The 22,370-nt window shown below is 39.1% G+C and overlaps 1 protein-coding gene across 2 annotated transcripts in view; it reads left to right on the top strand.

Annotated features, from left to right (window-relative positions):
* Positions 1-20,895, top strand: part of FZD6 (frizzled class receptor 6) — a 38,570-nt gene extending 17,675 nt beyond the window's left edge. For both annotated transcript variants that reach the window (XM_061439232.1, XM_061439233.1), the window contains exons 3-7: positions 9,629-9,825; positions 12,592-13,609; positions 16,355-16,503; positions 17,919-18,353; positions 19,366-20,895. In XM_061439232.1, the coding sequence (XP_061295216.1) occupies positions 9,629-9,825; positions 12,592-13,609; positions 16,355-16,503; positions 17,919-18,353; positions 19,366-19,534 (1,968 nt within the window). In that variant the 3' untranslated portion in view covers positions 19,535-20,895. The remainder of the gene's footprint in view (positions 1-9,628; positions 9,826-12,591; positions 13,610-16,354; positions 16,504-17,918; positions 18,354-19,365) is intronic.
* Positions 20,896-22,370: the final 1,475 nt, after the last annotated feature.

Raw genomic sequence — 22,370 nt, 5'->3', positions numbered from 1 at the left:
CTCCCTTATTTCCCTCATAGCTCAGTTGGTAAATAATCTGCCTGCAATGCAGAAGACCCCAGTTTGATTCCTGGGTTGGGAAGATCTGCTGGAGAAGGGATAGGCTACCCACTCCAGTATTCTTGGGCTTCCCTTTTGGCTCAGCTGGTAAAGAATCCGCCTGCAATGCGGGAGACCTCGGTTCGATCCCTGGGTTGGGAAAATCCCCTGGAGAAGAGAAAGGCTACCCACTCCAGTATTCTGGCCTGGAGAATTCCATGAACTATACTGTCCATGGGGTCGCAAAGGGTCGTACACAACTGAGCAACTTTGACTTTCAGTGTATAATCATGGCAGCCCTCTCTTTGCTCAGTCACTTGCCCCATCAGGGCAAGATGAACTCTGTACTGGTCCAAAGTCCTCCACAGCTCTTGTCCTCTAATAGTTGGGCATGCCTTTAAACCAGACTTGTTCACTGCAGTGTACTCCTTGGAAGGAAAGTTATGACCAACCTAGATAGCATATTCAAAAGCAGAGACATTACTTTGCCAACAAAGGTCCGTCTAGTCAAGGCTATGGTTTTTCCAGTGGTCACGTATGGATGTGAGAGTTGGACTGTGAAGAAAGCTGAGCGCTGAAGAATTGATGCTTTTGAACTGTGGTGTGGGAGAAGACTCTTGAAAGTCCCTTGGACTGCAAGGAGGTCTAACCAGTCCATCCTAAAGGACTAACCAGTCCATCCTAAAGGAGATCAATCCTGGGTGTTCATTGGAGGGACTGATGCTGAAGCTGAAACTCCAATACTTTGGCCACCTAATGCGAAGAGCTGACTCATTGGAAAATACCCTGATGCTGGGAGGGATTGGGGGCAGGAGGAGAAGGGGACGACAGAGGATGAGATGGCTGGAGTTATCACTGACTCAATGCACATGGGTTTGGGTGGACTCCGGGAGTTGGTGATGGACAGAGAGGCCTGGCGTGCTGCAGTTCATGAGGTTGCAAAGAGTAGGACATGACTGAGCGAATGAACTGAACTGAACTGAATCACATCTCATATTTACTTAACTAATTTTTTTGTCTACTTGGTCTTTCATTTACTAAGAATTATGCATTGAAATTTCCCATTGTGATCATGGAATTATCCACTTCTCCTTGTAGTTTGTTGCTTTGCATCTTATATATTTTGTGCCATTTTATTAGGTTAATGCAGTGCTCAGCAGTGTATTTTAAAGTTTTATCTGTTGCAGTTTGTCTGGAATCTGAATGTTTTGTAGCCAGAGATGTCTAATTGGTCACAGTGCTGAAAGTAGAAGTCTTCATTCTCCTTTTTATTTTTCAGAGGTGTCTCAGTGTTCATAGTTCAATGTTCATAGTTCACTGATGAGACCCTTTCCCTATTTTTTGTGTAGCTATAGATTTTCTATAGATTTTCTTTTTTATCTTTAAACATTTTCTCACATTTCAGTGGCATTTGGAAAGAAAGAATATATTCTATAAGATCAGTGCATTCCCCCTTGATTCAGATTTTTCATCTTACTCTACATGTTCTCTTTGGATAATTTCATTCAATAGTTTTAGTTACCATTTTTATAACGATGACTTGCAAATCTGTAACCTTAACCTAATCTCTTACCTGAAGAGCTCCTTTTATTTAACTTCCTGTTAGTAGATACAGACATTCACATGTCCCATGGGCAGTTCTTACTGTCCATCAACAGGAGTATGGGTAAGCAAATTTTGATATAGCCATACAATAGAGTGTTTGTGTTAGTCTCTCAGTCGTGTCCAATTCTTTGCAATCCTTTGAACTGTAGCCTGCCAGGCTCCTCTGTCCATGGAACTTTCCAGACAAGAATAGTGGAATGAGTTGCCATTCCCTTTTCCAGGAGAACTTTCAGACTCAGGGATCAAACTCAGTTCTCCTGCATTGCAGGGATTCTTTACCATCAGGAAGCCCAGTACAGTAGAGAACTACTCGGCAGTTGTAAAGAATGAAGTGTTGATGTACAGAACAACATGGATGAACCTCAAAATGATGCTAAGTGAGAGAAGCCAGACAAAAAAGAATACATACTGTATGATTCCCTCTATGTAAAATTCTAGAAAAATACCACTATATAGCAATAGAATATAGATTAGTGATTGCCAGGGAAGGTTATGGGTGGGAGAGAGGGTGTTGATGAGAGAGGGGATAGGAGGGAGGGATTACCAATAGGCAAGAGGAAACTTGTGGTAGTGATGGATAATTGGTACCTTGATTATGGCAATGATTTTAAAACCTATCAAGGAATGCACTTTATGCATGTTCAGTTTATCATACATCAGTTATACCTGAGTAAAGCTGGGAAAAAACTCTCAGAATTAAGGACTTTTAACAGGAAAACAACAATCCTTGCCCACTATTCTCTATCTCCACCCAATCCTCCTCCCCCGTGGCAGGTACTTTGAGCGCTTTTGGGTATTCCCTTGCTACGTAGGCCATATTCTACCTAATATGCTTAGTTTGTTATTTATTGATTAATCAGTTCACAACTTCAGGCAGTATCTGTTCAGTCTTTCCTCCATTATGGTAGTTGATAATTTATTTATCTTATTCTTCCACTTTTATGTCTCTCAACCTAATACAGTATGTTGCACTGCTGAATCAAGCAGTATACTTTGATTACATTTACTTCTGTAATTCCTCTGCCACCACCCCCGCCCCGCAGTTAATGCAGCATTTGCATCTTTCCCCATTTGCTTTGTTTCCTGTGTACCTATGGCTGATTTTTTTTTCAGGTGTTCCAGCAGGCCTGTTAGACATATAGCAGTAATTATCCCAGATGCTCAGAATATCATATAATCTGTCAGTTCCAGTCCCCCACTTCCAGCCCCTTGGAGATCTTCCTCCTTTGCTGTCTGCCTGTCCTCTTATCAGTACACTCTGGCTGCTTGATGTAGATTCTCAGCTGTTGTTCTGTGGCTTCCTCTTGCCATTCTTAGTGTTGGGTCAACTAATTCCCGAGTCCCATGTCATTTTCCTTCCTGATTTACTCATATACTCCTTCAGTTGGTTTTAGGAATATTATATCCTCTAGTTGCTTCCTTAAAAGGCATATTTGAAAGTTAAAAATTTGCTTCCTCACAGGGCCCAAAAGGTCATTATTTTACTGTCACCTAAATGTTTGGTTGGGTGTAGAATTCTAGATTGAAAGTAATGCTCCTTCAGAATTTTATGAATTATTTCGGCATTGTCTTCTGACATCTGATATTATCAAATATTCAGAATATTTGATATTTTGGAAATATTTATGATCTTTTCTTCATTTTGGTGGTTTGAAATTTTTTGACATGCCTTGTCATTGTTCATTCATTACTCTGGATAGTTATCATTTATTCAGTAAATATTTATAGATAAATCACTCTGCTGCTGCTGCTAAGTCACTTCAGTCGTGTCCGACTCTGTGTGACCCCATAGACGGCAGCCCACCAGGCTCCCACGTCCCTGGGATTCTCCAGGCAAGAACACTGGAGTGGGTTGCCATTTCCTTCTCCAGTGCATGCAAGTGAAAAGTGAAAGTGAAGTCGCTCAGTCATGTCCGACACTTCGCAACCCCATGGATTGCAGCCCACCAGGCTCCTCCATACATGGGATTTTCCAGGCAAGAGTACTGGAGTGGGTTGTCATTGTTCTACACTCACACAAATGGTTCTAGGCACTGTGGATACAGCAGTAAAAAAACAGACGAAATCCCTTCCCTTTGTGGAATTTACCTTCTGACAGTGAAGGGAGAAATAAACTAGAGAATATATCAGTTCAGTTGCTCAGTCATGTCCAACTCTTTCCAGTGCCATGGACTGCAGTATGCTAGGCCTCCCTGTCCATCACCAGCTCTTGGAGCTTGCTCAGACTCATGTCCATCGAGTTGGTAATGCCATCCAACCATCTCATCTTCTGTCGTCCCCTTCTCCTCCTGCCTTCAATCTTTCCCAGCATCGGGATCTTTTCCAATGAGTTGGCTCTTCGCATCAGGTGGCCAAAGTATTGGCGTTTCAGCTTTAGCATCAGTCCTTCCAATGAATATTCAGGACTGATTTCCTTTAGGATTGACTGGTTGGATCTTCTTGCAGTCCAAGGGACTCTCAAGAGTCTTCTCCAGCACCACAGTTCAAAAGCATCAATTCTTTGGCTCTCAGCCTTCTTTATAGTCCAACCCTCACGTCCATACATGACTACTGGAAAAGCCATAGCTTTGACTAGACAGACCTTTGTCAGCAAAATAATGTCTCTGCTTTTTAATACGCTGTCTAAGTTGGTCATAGCTTTTCTTCCAGGGAGCAAGTGTCTTTTAATTTCATGGCTGCAGTCACCATCTGCAGTGATTTTGGAGCCCAAAAATAAACTAGAGAATATATAAAACTGGTAATATAATGAGATGTTTAATAATGATAAGGACTATAAAGAAATATAAAACATAGTAACGAACCAGAGAAAGACAGTATAATTTTTATGTAGGGCTGGCAGGGTATGCCTCTCTGAGGTAACAGTTGAGCCAAGACACAAGCTGTGTGACTACCTGGAGGAAAAGTGTTCCAGATGAAGAGAAAAGCAAATGCAGGATCCTGACATACACATGCAATGCCGAGAGGCAGAAAGCCAGTCTGGTGGCAGTGGAGTAAGAGAAAGAGTTAGAAAATGAGACTGGAGACATAGCCAAAGGTCAGGGAAGTTAAGGCCTTATAGGACTGAATAAGGACTTTGAAATTTTTTTCCTTTGGGGTCTTTTGGACAAGGATAAATTTGCATTTTAAAGAATCAGAGAAATCGACTGTAAGATTAGCAAGAGTGGTAAGTAGTGAGACCTATTTTTGTTTGGTTGCTCAACGTTTTTGCAACCCCATGGATTAGCACGCCAGGCTCCTCTGTCCCTCATATTTACCAGGCAAGAATACTGGAGTGGGTAGCCATTCCCTTCCTTCTCCGGGGATCTTCATGATGCAGTGATCGAACCCTTCTCTCTGAGACTCCTTCTTTAGAAGCTGGTTCTTTACCACTGAGCCACCGGGGAAGCCCAGTGAGATCTGTTAGGACTATTTCAGTAGTCTAGGTGAAATATATACTGGCTTAGATGTAGTAAATTAATAACAGTGAGTCCATATAGTCAAAGCTATGGTTTTTACAGTAGTAATGTGAGAGTTGGACCATAAAGAAGGCTGAGCACCGAAGAATTGATGCCTTCGAACTGTGATGCTGGAGAAGACTCTTGAGAGTCCCCTGGACTGCAAGGAGATGAAACCAGTCAATCCTAAAGGAAATAGGTCCAAAATATTCTTTGGAAGGACTAATGCTGAAAGAATTGATGCTTTTGAACTGTGGTGTGGGAGAAGACTCTTGAGAGTCCCTTGGACTGCAAGGAGATCCAACCAGTCCATTCTGAAGGAGATCAGCCCTGGGATTTCTTTGGAAGGAATGATGCTAAAGCTGAAACTCCAGTACTTTGGCCACCTCATGCGAAGAGTTGACTCATTGGAAAAGACTCTGATGCTGGGAGGGATTGGGGTCAGGAGGAGAAGGGGACGACAGAGGATGAGATGGCTGGATGGCATCACCGACTCGATGGACGTGAGTGTGAGTGAACTCCGGGAGTTGGTGATGGACAGGGAGGCCTGGCGTGCTGCGATTCTTGGAGTCGCAAAGAGTCAGACACGACTGAGCGACTGACCTGAACTGAACTGAACTGAATGCTGAAACTGAAACTCCAATACTTTGGGCACCTGATGCAAAGAGCCGACTCATTGGAAGAGACCCTGATGCTGGGAAAGATTGAAGGCAGAAGGAGAAGGGGACAGAAGAGGATGAGATGGTTGGATGGCATCACTGATTCAATGGACATGAGTTTGAGCAAGCTCTGGGAGATGGTGAAGGACAGGGAGGCCTGGCATGCTGCAGTCCATGGGGGTTGCAAATAGTCAGACACAACTGAGCAATTAAACAACAGCAACAACAAATGGTCACATGTGAGATATATTTTGAAGGGAGAGCCAATGGATTTGCTGATGGATTGGCTGTGGAGTGAGAAAAGGAGAGGACTAGAGGATGAATCTTTATTATTTTTTTAAATATGAATTTATTTATTTTAATTGGAGGATGAATCTTTAGATTCTTGGCCTGAGTAACTTGGCGAATGGTGGCACCAGCTCACTGAAATGGGGAGACTAAGGAAGTGTTTGGTGGATACCAACTCAGTGGGTTTGAGTTGTGTTTTCAATGTGTTAGGTTTGAGATGCATGTTGACATCCAAGTGGAGCTGTCCACAAGGCAAATGGTCATTCAAGTCTAGGATTCACAGGCAAGATAGAGGCCAGAAATTGTGAATCCTTCATGGAGAGATGGTGTTTAAGACCGTGATTCTGGATTTGTTTCTCCTGAGGAGTTGAGTATACAGAAAGTAGACAGAGGTCTGAGGAGTGAGCCCTGGAGTACTTCAGTATTTCCAGTTGGGAAATGGAAGAAATCAGAAGAGGAATGGAAGAAATCAGAAGAATGAGATCCATAGAAATTCAGGAAAATTCGTATTCTAGAAGTCAGTTGAAAAAAGTATCTTAGGAGGAGGGCAGGATCTACTGTGTCAAATGTTAAGAGTTGAGTAGAATGAGGACTCAGAATTGACCATTGGATTTGACAATTTGAAGCTTATTGGTAACTCTGACAAGCAGTTTCACTGAAGTATGCAGACAAAACCAGATTGGAGAGTGGGCTCGAAAGGAAATGGAAAAGCAGAATTGAAGAAAGTGGGTAAAGGTAACTATTTTCAGGTGTTTTTTGTTTTTTTTTTATAAAGAGGAAGAAAAAAAGAAATGATACCTGAGTTGGAGTGGGTATATGGAGTCAAGGAAAGATTTTTTTTTTTATGGTTAGAGATAATAGAGTAAGTTTGTATGGTGGAATCACTGTAACAGAGGGGGGAAATTATTGCAAGAATAGGAGACCATTACCGGAGGAAAGTCCTTGATTAGAAAAGTGGGAAGGGATCCAGTGTACAAGTGCAGGACTTGGTTATGAGTTCAAGCCATTCAACCATTGAAATAGTAGAAGAAAGGGAATATAGATAAAGTAGGTTAGTAGAAATTATCTTCTGATTATTTCTGACTTTTCAGTGAACTAGGAATAAAGTCATCACCTGAGAAGAGAATGTAAAAGAGTTTGTTGACTGACATTTTAGCCCAGACATGTTTTAGTGGCAGGATTGCAATGTGCTGCCAACATTTCCAATGTGGAAACTGGCATCCTTCCGTTCTGAAAAATATTCTTAATTTCTTTATTTGGTTGTCACTCCCACTCCCATCTTCCTTGTTTATTTCTGAAAGTCCTTTAGTCAGGAGTTGAACGCGTGGACTGGTAGTCCTATGGGCTGTCTCTTCTTTCAGCTTTATCTTCTAGTGCTTCTATAGAGTTTTTAATTTCAGCTATCTTGTTTTTTAATTTTTCTTACCATCTTATTCTTTTTAATGGAAGCAATAGCTTCTCATTTAACTTATTAAGGCTTTTGTTTGTTTTGTGATTTGTTTTCTTCTATTCCCTGGATAATCTCTGTTTCCTCCACATTTCATTTTATCCGCTCGCTTATTTTAGTTTCTGTCTTTTGTGGTGTTTTCTTCAGATGCCTGATGATGCTTGGCTGCCCGGTATGTTTGTGTGGGGCACTGAAAAGCTCTGTGTGAGTGAATGGGCCTTGTTACTGGTGGGCAACTAGCTTTTTCATTGTCAGTGTGTAGAAGTCTTTTCTCCAAAGCGTTTGGGTTTTTCCCAAACTTTGGGGATGGTAGGTATCTGCCCGTTTGCCGGCCTTTGGGAAACAGAGCAGAAGAAGGCGAGGGCTTCCCGTTTCCACAGGCAGCCTGTTCCTCAGTCCCTCCCTTCACTGTGGATCGTGCTTTTGCCCTGCTCTGTGCCTGATACCCAAGTGCCGAACGTTCCATCCAAGTTCCATCTCTTCTGGAAACAACCTTGGTAGAAAGCAGTGGTCATCTGGCTGCCTGGGTAGGGGCGGGGGGTGACATAATGAGGAACTAATACGTAAACGTTCCTCCAGTTGTAGCCTTTTATGCTACTCTGTGCTTCAAAGAACTGAGACTCTCAGATTCTTTAGGGCAAACGAATCAGCTCATTCTCATGTGAATCCCTCCACTCCAGCTTTGTCCCATTAAGTCACTTAGCACTCCTCTAGTAGCTTTCTGTCGCTCAACGTTTGGGGCTTTCTTTTTTTGTTGTTTTGTTTCATGTTTGTTCTTTGGAGAACTCTGATATGCTAAAGTAGTTTCTCTTGTTCGCTTACTAATGGATCTGTCCTGTTAATAAGGAAGCAGGGAGGGGGGAAAGGAGATAAACATGTGTGCTCAGTCTACCGTGTTTTTCCAGAACCTATCCACACTCCCTAAAGGGTAATAGTCACAACAACTAACATTTCTTGAGTACCTTATGCCAGACTCTGTTCTAAGCACCTTACATTTATTAACTTTGTATTCATAACAATCTTGTGTGTGTGTGTGTTAGTCACTCAGTCGTGCCCGCCTCTTTGCCATCCCACAGACTGTAGCCCACCAGGTTCCTCTGTCTGTGGAATTCTCCAGGCAAGAATACTGGAGTAGGTTGCCATTCCCTTTTCCAGGGGATCTTCCCAACCCAGGAATTAAACCCAGGTCTTCTGCATTGCAGGCAGATGCTTTACCATCTGAGCCACTAGGTTGAATATTGAGTACGTAACTATATGCTCGACACTGTTCTAAGCGCTTTACATTTATTAACCTTGTATTCATAACAATCTTGTGAGACAAGTACTATTATTATTGCCATTTTACAGATTAAGAAACTAAGGCACAGTGAATTTAAGTTACCTGCCAGAGTTATAAAACTAGTAAATGTGGAACTAGCATTCAAACACAGCTGTCAGACTGTAGACATCTCTTGCTTAAAATTCTCCTAGTATCCCACTCCTTCTTTTATAATCCAAGCAATTTAGCATGTCATCTGTGCTCTCTGTGATCAGGTCAAGGAACCTCTTCTTCAGTCTCATCTCTGTCTACTACATCCTTGACTTCAAGTATTTGACCTTGTATTCTAGTAATACTGAACTTCTTTCCCTGAATCCACCATATTCTTATGATCCTCATGCCATTTTTCATGCTGTTCCCTCCACCCCAAACATTCCTTTATTCTCCAGTATGCTCAGTATAGTGACAGGATATTTTAAGATATACTTGCATGCATGCCCAGTCATGTCTGACTCTCTGCAGCCCCATGGACTATCACCCACCAGGCTCCTCTGTGCATGCAATTTTCCATTCACGACTACTGGAGTGGGTTGCCATTTCCTCCTCCAGGGAGCATATACTTATAAATTGAATATTTGTATAATTTATTTCATCTACCAATCAACTCATACTTTTGATTTAACCCTAATGTCTGCTTCAAAAATGCATAATTGTATAAATTAATATTCCACTGTGTATGAAGGGTTCTTATGTCCAATTAAACACTTATCTCCTCAGATTTGATTGTATTGAGAGTGAGATTTAAAATTCTTTTGGAGTCTAAGTGAAAAAGTATATGCTAAAAAACTCATTTGTTGTATTAAAATGTTTTCTAACCTCTTATTATTTTTTTTAATAGATTTTTCTTCCTCTTGCAAATCTGGAATGTTCACCAAATGTTGAAACTTTCCTTTGCAAAGCTTTTGTACCAACCTGCACTGAGCAAATTCATGTGGTTCCACCCTGTCGGAAATTTTGTGAGAAAGTGTATTCTGATTGCAAGAAATTAATGGACACTTTTGGGATCCGATGGCCTGAGGAACTTGAATGTGATAGGTAAATTATGTTTTCAGCTGAAAGCTACTAATGGTATTTTCATATTGGTATTAATTTTCAAGAATGTTAGTGACAAGCTTTCATTATTTGTCAACAACTGTTTATTGCACACTTGATATATGTTGCTGCTGCTGCTGCTAAGTCGCTCCAGTCGTGTCCGACTCCCCTGTCCCTGGGATTCTCCAGGCAAGAACACTGGAGTGGGTTGCCATTTCCTTCTCCAATGCATGAAAGTGAAAAGTGAAAGTGAAGTCACTCAGGGACTGTCTGACTCCCAGGGACCTCATGGACTGCAGCCCACCAGGCTCCTCCACCCATGGAATTTTCCAGGCAAGAGTACTGGAATGAGTTGCCATTGTAATATATGTTAGGCACTTGTATATCAGCACTGTACACCATGGTGAGCAAAACCAGACTTGGTTCTTATTTTTAGAGAACTTACAGTGGGGTGGGAGGAATAGAGAGTAATCAAATAAGCATAAAATTAAATGCACAATTACACCTGTGCTAATACAGTGAGTGAGGGTGCAAAGTTCTTTGAGAATGAATGAAGATGCCTTTGCTCTAAACTGGGGGGAACTGGCATTACTATCAACTCATGGACCTTTCTGCTTATGTCTTGATTAATTACTTTCATCTGCTAATCTTTAGACATTGGACGCTTGTAATTTGAAATATTCTACTCACATAATGAGACCTCATATAATCTGGGAACGATGGTGACAGATCTCTTTTTGTTTCTTTATCCATAGACTAAAGAATCTCTAGAGCCTTTGTGGAACTCATCCACTTCTGCTAGATGTATAATCATTTTCTAGAACAACTGATAATACATAGTAAAGTGAAGGTGTTCTTACTGTACATTTTAGGAAATCCCCTTATATGGAAACTTTTCCCCAAACAAGGAATCATATGCAAGAATACTTATTGTAGCATTACTCATGATTTTTTTAAATGAGAAAAAGTCTGGGGGCTTCCCTGGTGGTCCACTAGTTAAGAATTTGCCTTGCACTGCAAGGAACACTGGTCTGGGAAGATACTACATGGAATAGAGCAGCTAAGTCCATGCACCACAATTACTGACCCCACACCCTAGAGCCCATGAGCCGCAACTACTGAAGCCCATGTGCCCAGAGCCTGTGCTCCGCAGCAAGAGAAGCCACGCAATGAGAAGCCCCCACACCAACAAAGAGTAACCCTCACTCTCTGAAACTAGGAAAAGCCCTCTCAAGCAATGAAGAACCATCACAGCCAAAAAAATAAAAGGTTTTTTTAAGTGAGAAAAAGTCTGAAAGTCCATTGTAAGAATAAATAAGTCGTGACGTACTTACATACTAGAATACTGCCATACAGTTATGAGTGTGGTTGACCTACATCTGTCAATATAGATAAATCTAAAAGTTATAAGTAAAAAAAAGTATGATGTATATAGCACCGTGTCAAAAAAGTTCAAAACCTGTAAAACAATACTGTGTAACATTATAGTTGGAAAAAGCATAGTAAGGGAGGAGAAATAAAAACTGAACTCATAGTAATGAATACTTTGGAAGAGAGAGAGAAAAGAGAATAGGAGAAGGGGTCCCAACGGTATCTGTAATAAAGTGAAACTGATATACTACCTTTTGAAAAAACTAGTAGATACATCCATGTTTTTATATGGGCATATATTTTATTATTTTCTAGTCTTTCTAAGGCATATTTAAAATGCATTCTCCTTTAAAATCTCCACTAATTTCTTTTTTTTTTAATTTTTAAACTTTTTGGCCATGTGGTATGTGGAATCTTAGTTCCCCAACCAGGGATCAAACCCATGCCTCCTGTGTTGGAAGCATGAATCTTAACCACTGGACCCACCAGGGAGGTCCTCCACTAATTTCTAAACCTTGTAGCTCCCCCAAAATAATTCTGGTGTGTAGAAACTCAGTGATAAAGTTCTGCACAAAACAGAAACATCATTTGTATCATTTTTGACTGCCCTGAACAGGGAGGCAAACAACCATACCGCAACGAAATGGTGACGTGAGTTCAGCTGGGCCCAGCCTTCCTCTTGGTGATCTCCTTGCCCTTCTTCATAAACTTAGAGATCACTTGAACTTGGTCTTCTCCATCTAGGGAATGTTCTCATTTCATTCATTTTAATTATCATCACCTTACTATGTGGCTGATCTACTTTGCTTATGGATATTAGAAAATAAAAATTCATTTCCCCAGGACTTATATTTCAAAATATTTCAAACAGATAAGCCAGCATCTTTTTGTCTAGAGACTACCAATCAAGATAAATTCTTTCTTAAACACTTAGCCTTGAAATCAGAATTTATTTAACAGTTATTAATTGATCGTTTTCCAATTAAGGGCATTTTCATGTTCACGTGCTTGATACTTAATATATATGTTAGTGTATTGGGGCCCCATTAACAACTACAAGTTTTTAGTCAATTTCAAAACTTCCTCCCCAACTGTAAACCTGTATCTGCTTAAGGTTGTATGTCTCCCCATCAGTTATGAATGCATAAGAAGGGACTTCCCTGGCAGCCCAGTGGTTAAGAGTCCATGCTGCCAGTAAAGGGGGTGTGGGTTCAATCCCTGGTCAGAGAACTAAGATTCCACATGCCATGTGGCTGGGCCAAAAGATTTTAAAATGATAATAATAGTAAAATAATTTTAAAATGAATGCATAAGGAATATTTTATAGTTGTGAAGTATAGCATTAAACTAGTAACTCAAAAATGTTGGCTTCTTTTATTTTTTGTTAAATCTTTACAGATTACAGTACTGTGATGAGTCTGTTCCTGCAACTTTTAACCCACACACAGAGCTTCTTGGTCCTCACAAGAAATCAGAACAAATCCGAAGAGACATTGGATTTTGGTGTCCAAGGCATCTTAAGACTTCTGGGGGACAAGGCTATAAGTTTCTGGGAATTGACCAATGTGCACCTCCATGCCCCAACATGTATTTTAAAAGCGATGAGCTCGAGTTTGCAAAAAGTTTTATTGGAATAGTTTCAATATTTTGCCTCTGTGCAACGCTTTTCACATTCCTTACTTTTTTAATTGATGTTAGAAGATTCAGATACCCAGAGCGACCTATTATATATTACTCTGTCTGTTACAGCATTGTATCTCTTATGTACTTTATCGGATTCTTGCTAGGCAACAGCACAGCGTGCAATAAGGCAGATGAGAAACTGGAACTTGGTGACACAGTTGTTCTAGGCTCTCAAAATAAGGCTTGCACCATTCTGTTCATGTTTTTGTATTTTTTCACCATGGCTGGCACTGTGTGGTGGGTGATGCTCACCATTACTTGGTTCTTAGCTGCTGGCAGAAAATGGAGTTGTGAGGCCATTGAACAAAACGCAGTGTGGTTTCATGCTGTTGCGTGGGGAATACCAGGTTTTCTCACCATTATGCTTCTTGCCATGAGCAAAGTTGAAGGAGACAACATTAGCGGCGTCTGCTTTGTCGGCCTCTATGACCTGGATGCTTCGCGCTACTTCGTCCTCTTGCCACTCTGCCTCTGTGTGTTTGTCGGGCTGTCTCTTCTCTTAGCTGGCATTATTTCCTTAAATCACGTTCGACAAGTTATACAACACGATGGCCGGAACCAAGAGAAACTGAAGAAGTTTATGATTCGAATTGGAGTCTTCAGTGGCCTGTATCTCGTGCCATTAGTAACTCTTCTGGGATGCTACGTCTACGAGCAAGTAAACAGGATTACCTGGGAGATAACTTGGGTCTCCGACCACTGTCGTCAGTACCATATCCCATGTCCTTATCAGGTAAAAGCTATCATTTGTATTATTTCACTATTTAATTTTAACATGGCATTCCCTGGAAATATCTTTGAATTCATCATGAAGCTAAAATTAGATTTCAGGTGAGAAAATCCAATAGAGGGAAATGTTCCCTAGGCATCAGCTGAAACTGGGATGAGTGTCCTAAGAGTTGTTTCCTCAAGTTTTAGCTTCAGTTACACTGATAGTAAAGTGCCTCCTTTAGCTGATCTTTTAAAAAATTAAGTTAGATTGCAAAGGCAGATGAATGATACTGAAGAATAGAGTCAGAAGAACAGGTTCTTCTCATATGGAGAAGAAGAGTAACTTTTGCTGAATTGGGAGTAGCTTTTAATTCTTGCAACTTCCCTGGTGGCTCAGATGGTAAAGCATCTGCCTGCAATGCGGGAGACCCGGGTTCGATCCCTGGGTCGGGAAGATTCCTGAAGAAGGAAATGGCAACCCACTCCAGTATACTTGCCTGGAGAATCCCATGGACGGAGGAGCCTGGTAGGCTACAGTCCACGGGGGTCGAAAAGAGTCGGACACAACTGAGCTACTTTACTTCACTTTCACTTTAATTCTTTAGTTAGTTGAGAAAATCTTTGTGTTTATAATAACATGATATGTAATGTATCATTTTATATTTTACTCGTATATACTTTTAAAAACAGAATTTTTGCCTAAACTATCCTGTCATTTCTTATGAAAAAAGCACAATTAAAACATGATTTATGTGTTTCTGATACTTCTGATTAAAGTTGTGATTTTAAGATTTAAAAGTATCTGAAAATAGAAAATCTCTTAGAGCATTTTAGTTGAGTTTTTAAAATAGAAGTTTTGTGCTTTGTTTTTAATAGATTTTATAAATTTTTCTTGAATATCTATATATGGTACTGACTCCTGTTACTTGTGAGTGCTATATCATCACAGTGTATCAGATCAAGCAATGTATGGACTGAATTATTTTACGTAGTAATTTATATTCTAGAAAGTTACTGCACTGTAACAGTGAGACCTATTTTACATACTGATACATGGGGATAATGGTTTCACCTGCCTTACAGCCTGTTCATAGTCTGTTATCCATCATCTGTTTTTAATATATAATCAATAAGGAAGTACTCTTAAAGTGATCCTGCCATATTTTGTCCTAGATTGCTCATATTTTTGGCAAACTAGGGGGGAAGGCAACTGTTCAGTTCAGTTCAGTTCAGTCGCTCAGTCGTGTCCAGCTCTTTGTGACCCCATGAATGACAGCATGCCAGGCCTCCCTGTCCATCACCAACTCCCGGAGTTCACTCAGACTCATGTCCATCGAGTCGGTGATGCCATCCAGCCATCTCATCCTCTGTCGTCCCCTTCTCCTCCTGCCCCCAATCCCTCCCAGCATCAGAGTCTTTTCCAATGAGTCAACTCTTCGCATGAGGTGGCCAAAGTACTGGAGTTTCAGCTTTAGCATCATTCCGTCCAAAGAAATCCCAGGGCTGATCTCCTTCAGAATGGACTGGTTGGATCTCCTTGCAGTCCAAGGGACTCTCAAGAGTCTTCTCCAACACCACAGTTCAAAAGCATCAATTCTTCGGTGCTCAGCCTTCTTCACAGTGCAACTCTCATATCCATACATGACCACTGGAAAAACCATAGCCTTGACTAGACGAATCTTTGTTGACAAAGTAATGTCTCTGCTTTTGAATATGCTATCTAGGTTGGTCATAACTTTCCTTCCAAGGAGTAAGTGTCTTTTAATTTCATGGCTGCAGTCACCATCTGTAGTGATTTTGGAACCCCAAAAAATAAAGTCTGACACTGTTTCCACTGTTTCCCCATCTATTTCCCATGAAGTGATGGGACCAGATGCCATGATCTTTGTTTTCCGAATGCTGAGCTTTAAGCCAACTTTTTCACTCTCCACTTTCACTTTCATCAAGAGGCTTTTGAGTTCCTCTTCACTTTCTGCCATAAGGGTGGTGTCATCTGCATATCTGAGGTTATTGATGTTTCTCCCGGCAATCTTGATTCCAGTTTGTGCTTCTTCCAGTCCAGCGTTTCTCGTGATAAATTATAGTTTATTCACACAATGAAGCAGCGTTTAAAAAGAATGAAGTGTTCTATTTACACTGATATAGAATGATCTCCAAGAAATATTAGTAAGTGTAAAAAGAAAGATATAATGCATAATGTATAGTATTTTGATATTGTATAACATTCTAAAAATATTTGAAAGTTTATGCTTGAAAGAAAAGTATAATTTAATTTTTACAAAATTTCCACATTTTTTTCATTTTACTGATGCTTACTTTGTTCTCACCAACCTAGTTTTTATAACATAAATATCAATAGTGCATAAAGACTCTGAAATAGTATGCTCTTAAAAATGAGTTTAAATGTATTTTTTAATAGATCATAGTTAAGGAAAATAGGTAAATATTGAGAGGCACATATTTTGGGAATTATAAGAGGCTGCTATACTTACAGGAAAAAAAAATACCAGATATCAAGCCCAGATGTAAAGACATCCTTCCTAAATACATTTGATGTGTTATTCCCTTTCTATTTATATATTTTGATAAAAGTTCTTTGTTCAGAACTTCCGTGAGGAATGTATTACACTTATATCACTATTGATTATGCCGTATCAAACATTTCATAAGACCAACTGATTTATACTTTTGTTCAAGTTTTGCATTAACTGTATAGATTTCTCTTTACTTTAAATTTATCACTGAAATTCTTCTTATTTTTTTGTAGGCAAATACAGAAACTCGACCAGAATTGGCTTTATTTATGATAAAATATCTGATGACATTAATTGTTGGCATCTCTGCTGTCTTCTGGGTTGGAAGCAAAAAGACATGCACAGAATGGGCTGGATTTTTTAAACGAAATCGCAAGAAAGAGTAAGCATCTATTGAATTATCTGACATTGTTTTAAAATAAATAGATCAAATACCAAGGAACTATTCAAATCATCACTGTACCAGAGTTTCATTATATGACCTGTTTTTTCAAAGTCTTTTGAAAGTCTTGAAGTTTTTTTTCATGGAGAGAGATGCTTTATTTTAGTATTTGTTACAGTAGTCTTTGACATATACTATTCTATTGAAATATAAATACAAAGTTTGTAAAATGTACATTTTCTTTTCATGGCTTATAATATATCCAGTATTATTACTGCTATCATTGAATTCATTGTTTTGGGTTCAGCATTGTAAATAATTTTATCCTTTTTAATCAGTGATAAAAGATGAAATGGGTCAAATATCAATATATATTAAGCAACATAGAATATGATTCAAATGTGGTATATGATCATTACCTTTAAATTTTATTACACATAGTACTGACTTAACGTGTCACTTATTTGCCTTAAGATGGTAAAAATTTCAACTTATGGAATATTCTTTAACAACATAGTAGACTTACATTTATGAGTAAATAGTTAACTTTATTATTTATATATGTTATAAATTGTGTGCTATCAATGTAATACAAAGTTTTTTAACTGTTTCCAATTGGTTTGATTAGTGAACATTTTTGTGGTAAAAATTTTAGAACCCTTTTACAAATTAATTTTTGAAGTCTGAAGAATTCATTTAACGGGACTTTAATTTCTTTGAACTATTATTATATCTCTATCCCTGGTGGCTCAGACGCATTGCAGGTGGATAAAAACTCCACCTGCAATGCGGGAGACCTGGATTGGATCCCTGGGTCAGGAAGATCCCCTGGAGGAGGGCATGGCAAGCCACTCCAGTATTCTTGCCTGGAAAATTCCATGAACAGAGGAGCCTGGCAGGCTACAGTACATGGAGTCAGACACAACTGAGTGACTAAGCACATCCCATATTTATATGCCCACACTAACTTCAGAATAACTTGCTATAACTTGAATATTAGAAAGAAAGCAATTGTATTTAAACAAAGACCATTAATTCTATTCTATATTCTCTCTCTCTCTGGTTTACTTTCATATTTTATATCTTTGTTTATGATACACATACAGATAATCCCCTACTTTATGCCAGTTTGAGTTTTTTTGCCCTTATCTTTTGATTTTGCATATTTAATTTCCTTCTACTATTTATGCTGACAAAAGCCACTGACAGTGTATGCACAAAAGATTTCACTTCATGGCAATCTACTGATATCTCATAGTGTTTATAATCCTAGATTTTTATAAATAGTGTAAATCATATAGAATCTAACTTGAATGAATAAGGGTTTTTGGCACAAGATGTGTGATATGCTTTACGGTTTCTATTATAACACTTAACCTTTATCCAGTAAACTCTCTTCTTGAATTTTCTTCCAGTCCAATCAGTGAAAGTCGAAGAGTGTTACAGGAGTCATGTGAGTTTTTCTTAAAGCACAATTCTAAAGTTAAACACAAAAAGAAGCACTACAAGCCAAGTTCACATAAACTGAAGGTCATTTCCAAATCCATGGGAACCAGCACAGGAGCGACGGCAAATCATGGAACTTCTGCAGTAGCAATCACTAACCACGATTACTTAGGACAAGAAGCTCTGACAGAAATACACACTTCACCAGAAACATCAGTGAGAGAGGTGAGAGGGGATGGAGCGAGTACCCCCCAATTAAGAGAACGGGACTGTGAGGAGCCTGCCTCCTCAGCAGCACCCAGCTCCAAACTCTGCGGGGAGCAGATGGACAAGAAAGGCCACGGCCGGGCAGGCAAGGTGAATGACAAGAGCAGTGTGTCTGAAAGTGCGCGGAGTGAAGGAAGGTGAGCTTGGACTTGATTCTCTGTTTCAAATACTGCCTTACCCATTTTTCATTAAAGCATAACATTTTCATTTCTAGCATATAGCTGGAAAGAATGCATTCTTTGAGATGACAGGTCTATACATTTTTAGTCCAAGTCAGTTTGGGATTAAGAAGTCTGGATTCTGCCTATAAATGCTCTTTTATAGTTTAATTCTTAGTATTGGGAAGAGCCTTTTACGTATATTGTTCAAATAGAAAAGTAATGTTCAGTTCTATGGTAATTGTTAAGAGTTGCTTACAAATTTAGGGAAATGTTTGATTCATGTAAAATACAGGCTATTAAGTTTCAATTAGCCCCACATTATAATACTGTCTAAAAGGTATTTGTCATTTTATATGAGTTTGATTATAAAATGTTTTTATTTTCTGAACGTGAAAGGATATTGACATTACCTTTAATGAATTTTTCCAAATGATCATAAGTGATCCAAACACAGGTAAGTACTGAATTAGCCAAAATATTGACAGCTGACTACTTTAAGGTCTCAAGGCTGTCTTACCTCATCCTCCCAAACTAGACCAAATGTACCTCCAACAGCTTTTGCATACTAGATTATGTATTATTAGATAAATGCCTTTATTGTCCCCTAGATTTGTAAACTCCTCAGAGGTGAAGCTGAGGTCATTCTCATCTTTGTGCTCCCAGCCTCTTACACGGGGTCTAATCCATGGGGGAGAATCAACAAAAGGTTTGCTAAACTAAGGGCAGGAATCCTGTCTTATTCCCCATAAGATACCATGCTTAGCCCGTACAGGGGTGATGCTTGATGACGTTTCTGAAGTTAGCAAAAATTGTTTTTGAAAATAAATTATTTGTACTTTGAGGTGTTAAGAGTTAATTATTTTCTGATAAAAGTGGTTACCGATTAGCAGTTAAAACTCATGGAAAGAGAAATAGCATTTGTAAGGACATCCAGCATCACGTCTGTGCTTTGGTGTGTATGTACATCAGCTTTTGTTGTTTTACCTAGAGTAACCCCGAAGAGTGATGTCCCCGAAAGTGGCCCAGTGCAGAGCAACAGCATGCAGGCGTCCAGTTCTCCAGAGCCAAGCAGCCTCAAAGGCTCAACATCACTGCTTGTTCACTCGGCTTCAGGAGTTGGAAAAGAGCAGGGCGCTGGCGGTCGTTCAGATACTTGAAAACCAGGTCATCGTGTTACTGAGAAGTGGATTCCTGCTACACTGGAGGTGACAGCACACTGTCTGACAAGAATCACTGTTACAGTCTTCTTTTGCACTTAAAGCTACATCGCCTCTTGTTACACTGAAACCAGTAGATTCTGAGGATATGATTCATTTCACAGAGGTTAGTGGCAGCAATATACCCCCCCAAATGGGAATGTGCAGGTTAATAATATTTTTCAAGTTGTGTGGGGGGAGAGACTGTTAGAGGAATCTTCCTTTTCTATTTATGAAGATTCTTCTGTGTCAAAAGTGTTTTAAATTGTACTATGCTGTTTCACTTTTCTAGTATAAAGTCAAGATTTTTCTTTGCTGAAGTATTTAAAACTTATCTTTATATCATTTTTATATATTTGAAAATGAATTTTTATGTTTTGAACTTTTTTTAGAAATCCTGAAGTCTATTCAGATATTTTTATTATGTTATTCCAATAGCTGATTTTAGCACTATTTTGGTAGCTTTTACATTGAATTTCTAAGAAAATAAGTATCTTTTGTAGTATGAAAAGTAGTTGATACACTGAAATTCATTTATAATGGAAATTCAACTTTAAAAATCTATTTACCTTATCATCTTCAATGTGTGAATTTTATGAAGTCTAGTTGTTTTAGGAATTTCACAGATCTATTATGCAACTGAAATAAGGTGCTTACTGAGTGTCCAATGTTGATAATATTATGCTGCTGACTGATCCTTCTGATTTTTTAAAATGAAATGTTCTGAAGGATTAGTGGATGAATTGTTACTGTTTTATAAATTAAGCCAAGTGCAAGATGAATTGTTACTGTTTTATAAATTAAGCCAAGTGCAATTGATTTCCTTTTTTAATATATCATGACTACCCAAGATTGTGTTTGTATGACCATTTACAATTGCTTATACATTTAACTTTTGTTTTTTAAACATTTTGAATACTACAGACTTTGCATTTTTGCAGTGTCTTTCTCAGACATAATGTAGAATTCATCTGTGCAGCTAAATAAGATTTTGCTGAATATTCAAACATGTGCTAGCAGTATTAGTGCCAAATGGAAAAAGTATATATATAGTCCTGATAAACAGAATAAAATGTATTTCATGTAACATACTTTGAAATATTAAAGAATTTTCTTAATTTTGTTTTCAATGAATATCTTTTCCTGAACGAAACTTTCTTATACTTTTGGTTTTTTTCTCTTATTTAACATTCTGTTAAAGCATAAAAAGAAAATCATCATGTACTGTATGAAAAATGTAAATATTAACTTTTCCACATTTTTTAACTTTGTATACAAAAATTTTGTGATCTTTTCAGTAATAAAATGTTCTCTGTATTTGAGATTATAGAGTAATCTATGGTTATGCACAGTGTTCTGGCCCAAGAAGTGGTATAGTTTTTCAGATTGGTGGCTCCATGACTAATAAGCCAGAATAGGCTCTTTTTTACCTGGAGAATCAAAAGGCAGTCAAGGCTTGTGTTATTTCTTCTTTGTCACAGTTTCTTCTTAAAGTATATTTCCTGTTCAGTCACTGAGTCACATCCCACTCTTTGCAACCCCATGGACTACAGCATGCCAGGCCTCCCTGGTCTCCACCATCTCCTGGAGTTTGCTCAAGTTCACGTCTGTTGAGTTGGTGATGTATAGTGTAATTATCGGAGAAGGCAATGGCAACCCACTCCAGTACTCTTGCCTGGAAAATCCCATGGACGGAGGAGCCTGGTAGGCTGCAGTCCGTGGGGTCGCGAAGAGTCGGACACGACTGAGTGACTTCCCTTTCACTTATCACTTTCATGCATTGGAGAAGGAAATGGCAACCTGCTCCAGTGTTCTTGCCTGGAGAATCCCAGGGACAGGGGAGCCTGGTGGGCTGCCGTCTATGGGGTCACACAGAGTTGGACACGACTGAAGCGACTTAGCAGCAGCAGCAGTATAATTATAGAACTGTTTTTGTCATAACTTTTTAAAGCCAACTGGGATATGGGATAAAGCAAAGGGAACCCAGGACCCTGCTTTCACTCCTGACAATGGGAAATAAAACAAGATCATCCTGAAAACATTAGAAAAACCTAATAAGATCATGTGAAATTGCCAGGTTAAGATTTGGGAGAAGAGAAATTCACACTGCCAAGCCCAACATTTGGAGCTTCTTTTGCTTAGGAAGCATTTGACAATTCAGAAAACCTGGCAGAGACATTGAACGGTGCCGTTATCAGCCTCAAATTCTGGAGGACGAGGACAAGGAGAACAGTCAGAATTGTGACCTCAAAGGGATGCATCCTAGGGTAGGATGAACTATAAGGAAAGCAACTCTGCTTTGTTATCTGGGTGGACTAGAAAAGTCTCTAACCCTGGAATTAGAATAACGTGGTTTTGGATAACTGACCATCAGGCACCAGGCAGAAGCAAATGAAAATTTTCTCTGGAGAAAGAAAATGTCATTTTACCTACTCTGTGGATACTTTTTCAAATACAATGTCCATCATATACTCAGACATACTCAGATATGCAAAAACAATACATGAACAAGAATTGGTACAAACATCAGATAAGAGAAAAATATTGAGAGATACTCCTAAATTGCCAGGCATAGGTTCATTAAACTAGTAAAATTTAAAAAGAAAAGAAAAAGAAAACAATAGTGAGATACCACTGCACACTTATTAGAATGGTTACAATCCAAGAAATTGACATCAATTCCTGCTGAGGATGCTCTCATTTGTTGCTGATGGGATGCAAAATGGTGTAGGCACTTTAAAAACATTTGGGCAGTTTCTCACACAGCTGAATGTGGTCTTACCATATGATCCAGCAA

The sequence above is a fragment of the Bos javanicus genome, chromosome 14 (assembly GCF_032452875.1).
Source record: "Bos javanicus breed banteng chromosome 14, ARS-OSU_banteng_1.0, whole genome shotgun sequence".
In the NCBI taxonomy this organism is placed as follows: domain Eukaryota; kingdom Metazoa; phylum Chordata; class Mammalia; order Artiodactyla; family Bovidae; genus Bos; species Bos javanicus.
The sequence above is the reverse complement of the archived record's forward strand: the minus strand, read 5'-3'. Positions and strand labels throughout refer to the sequence as shown.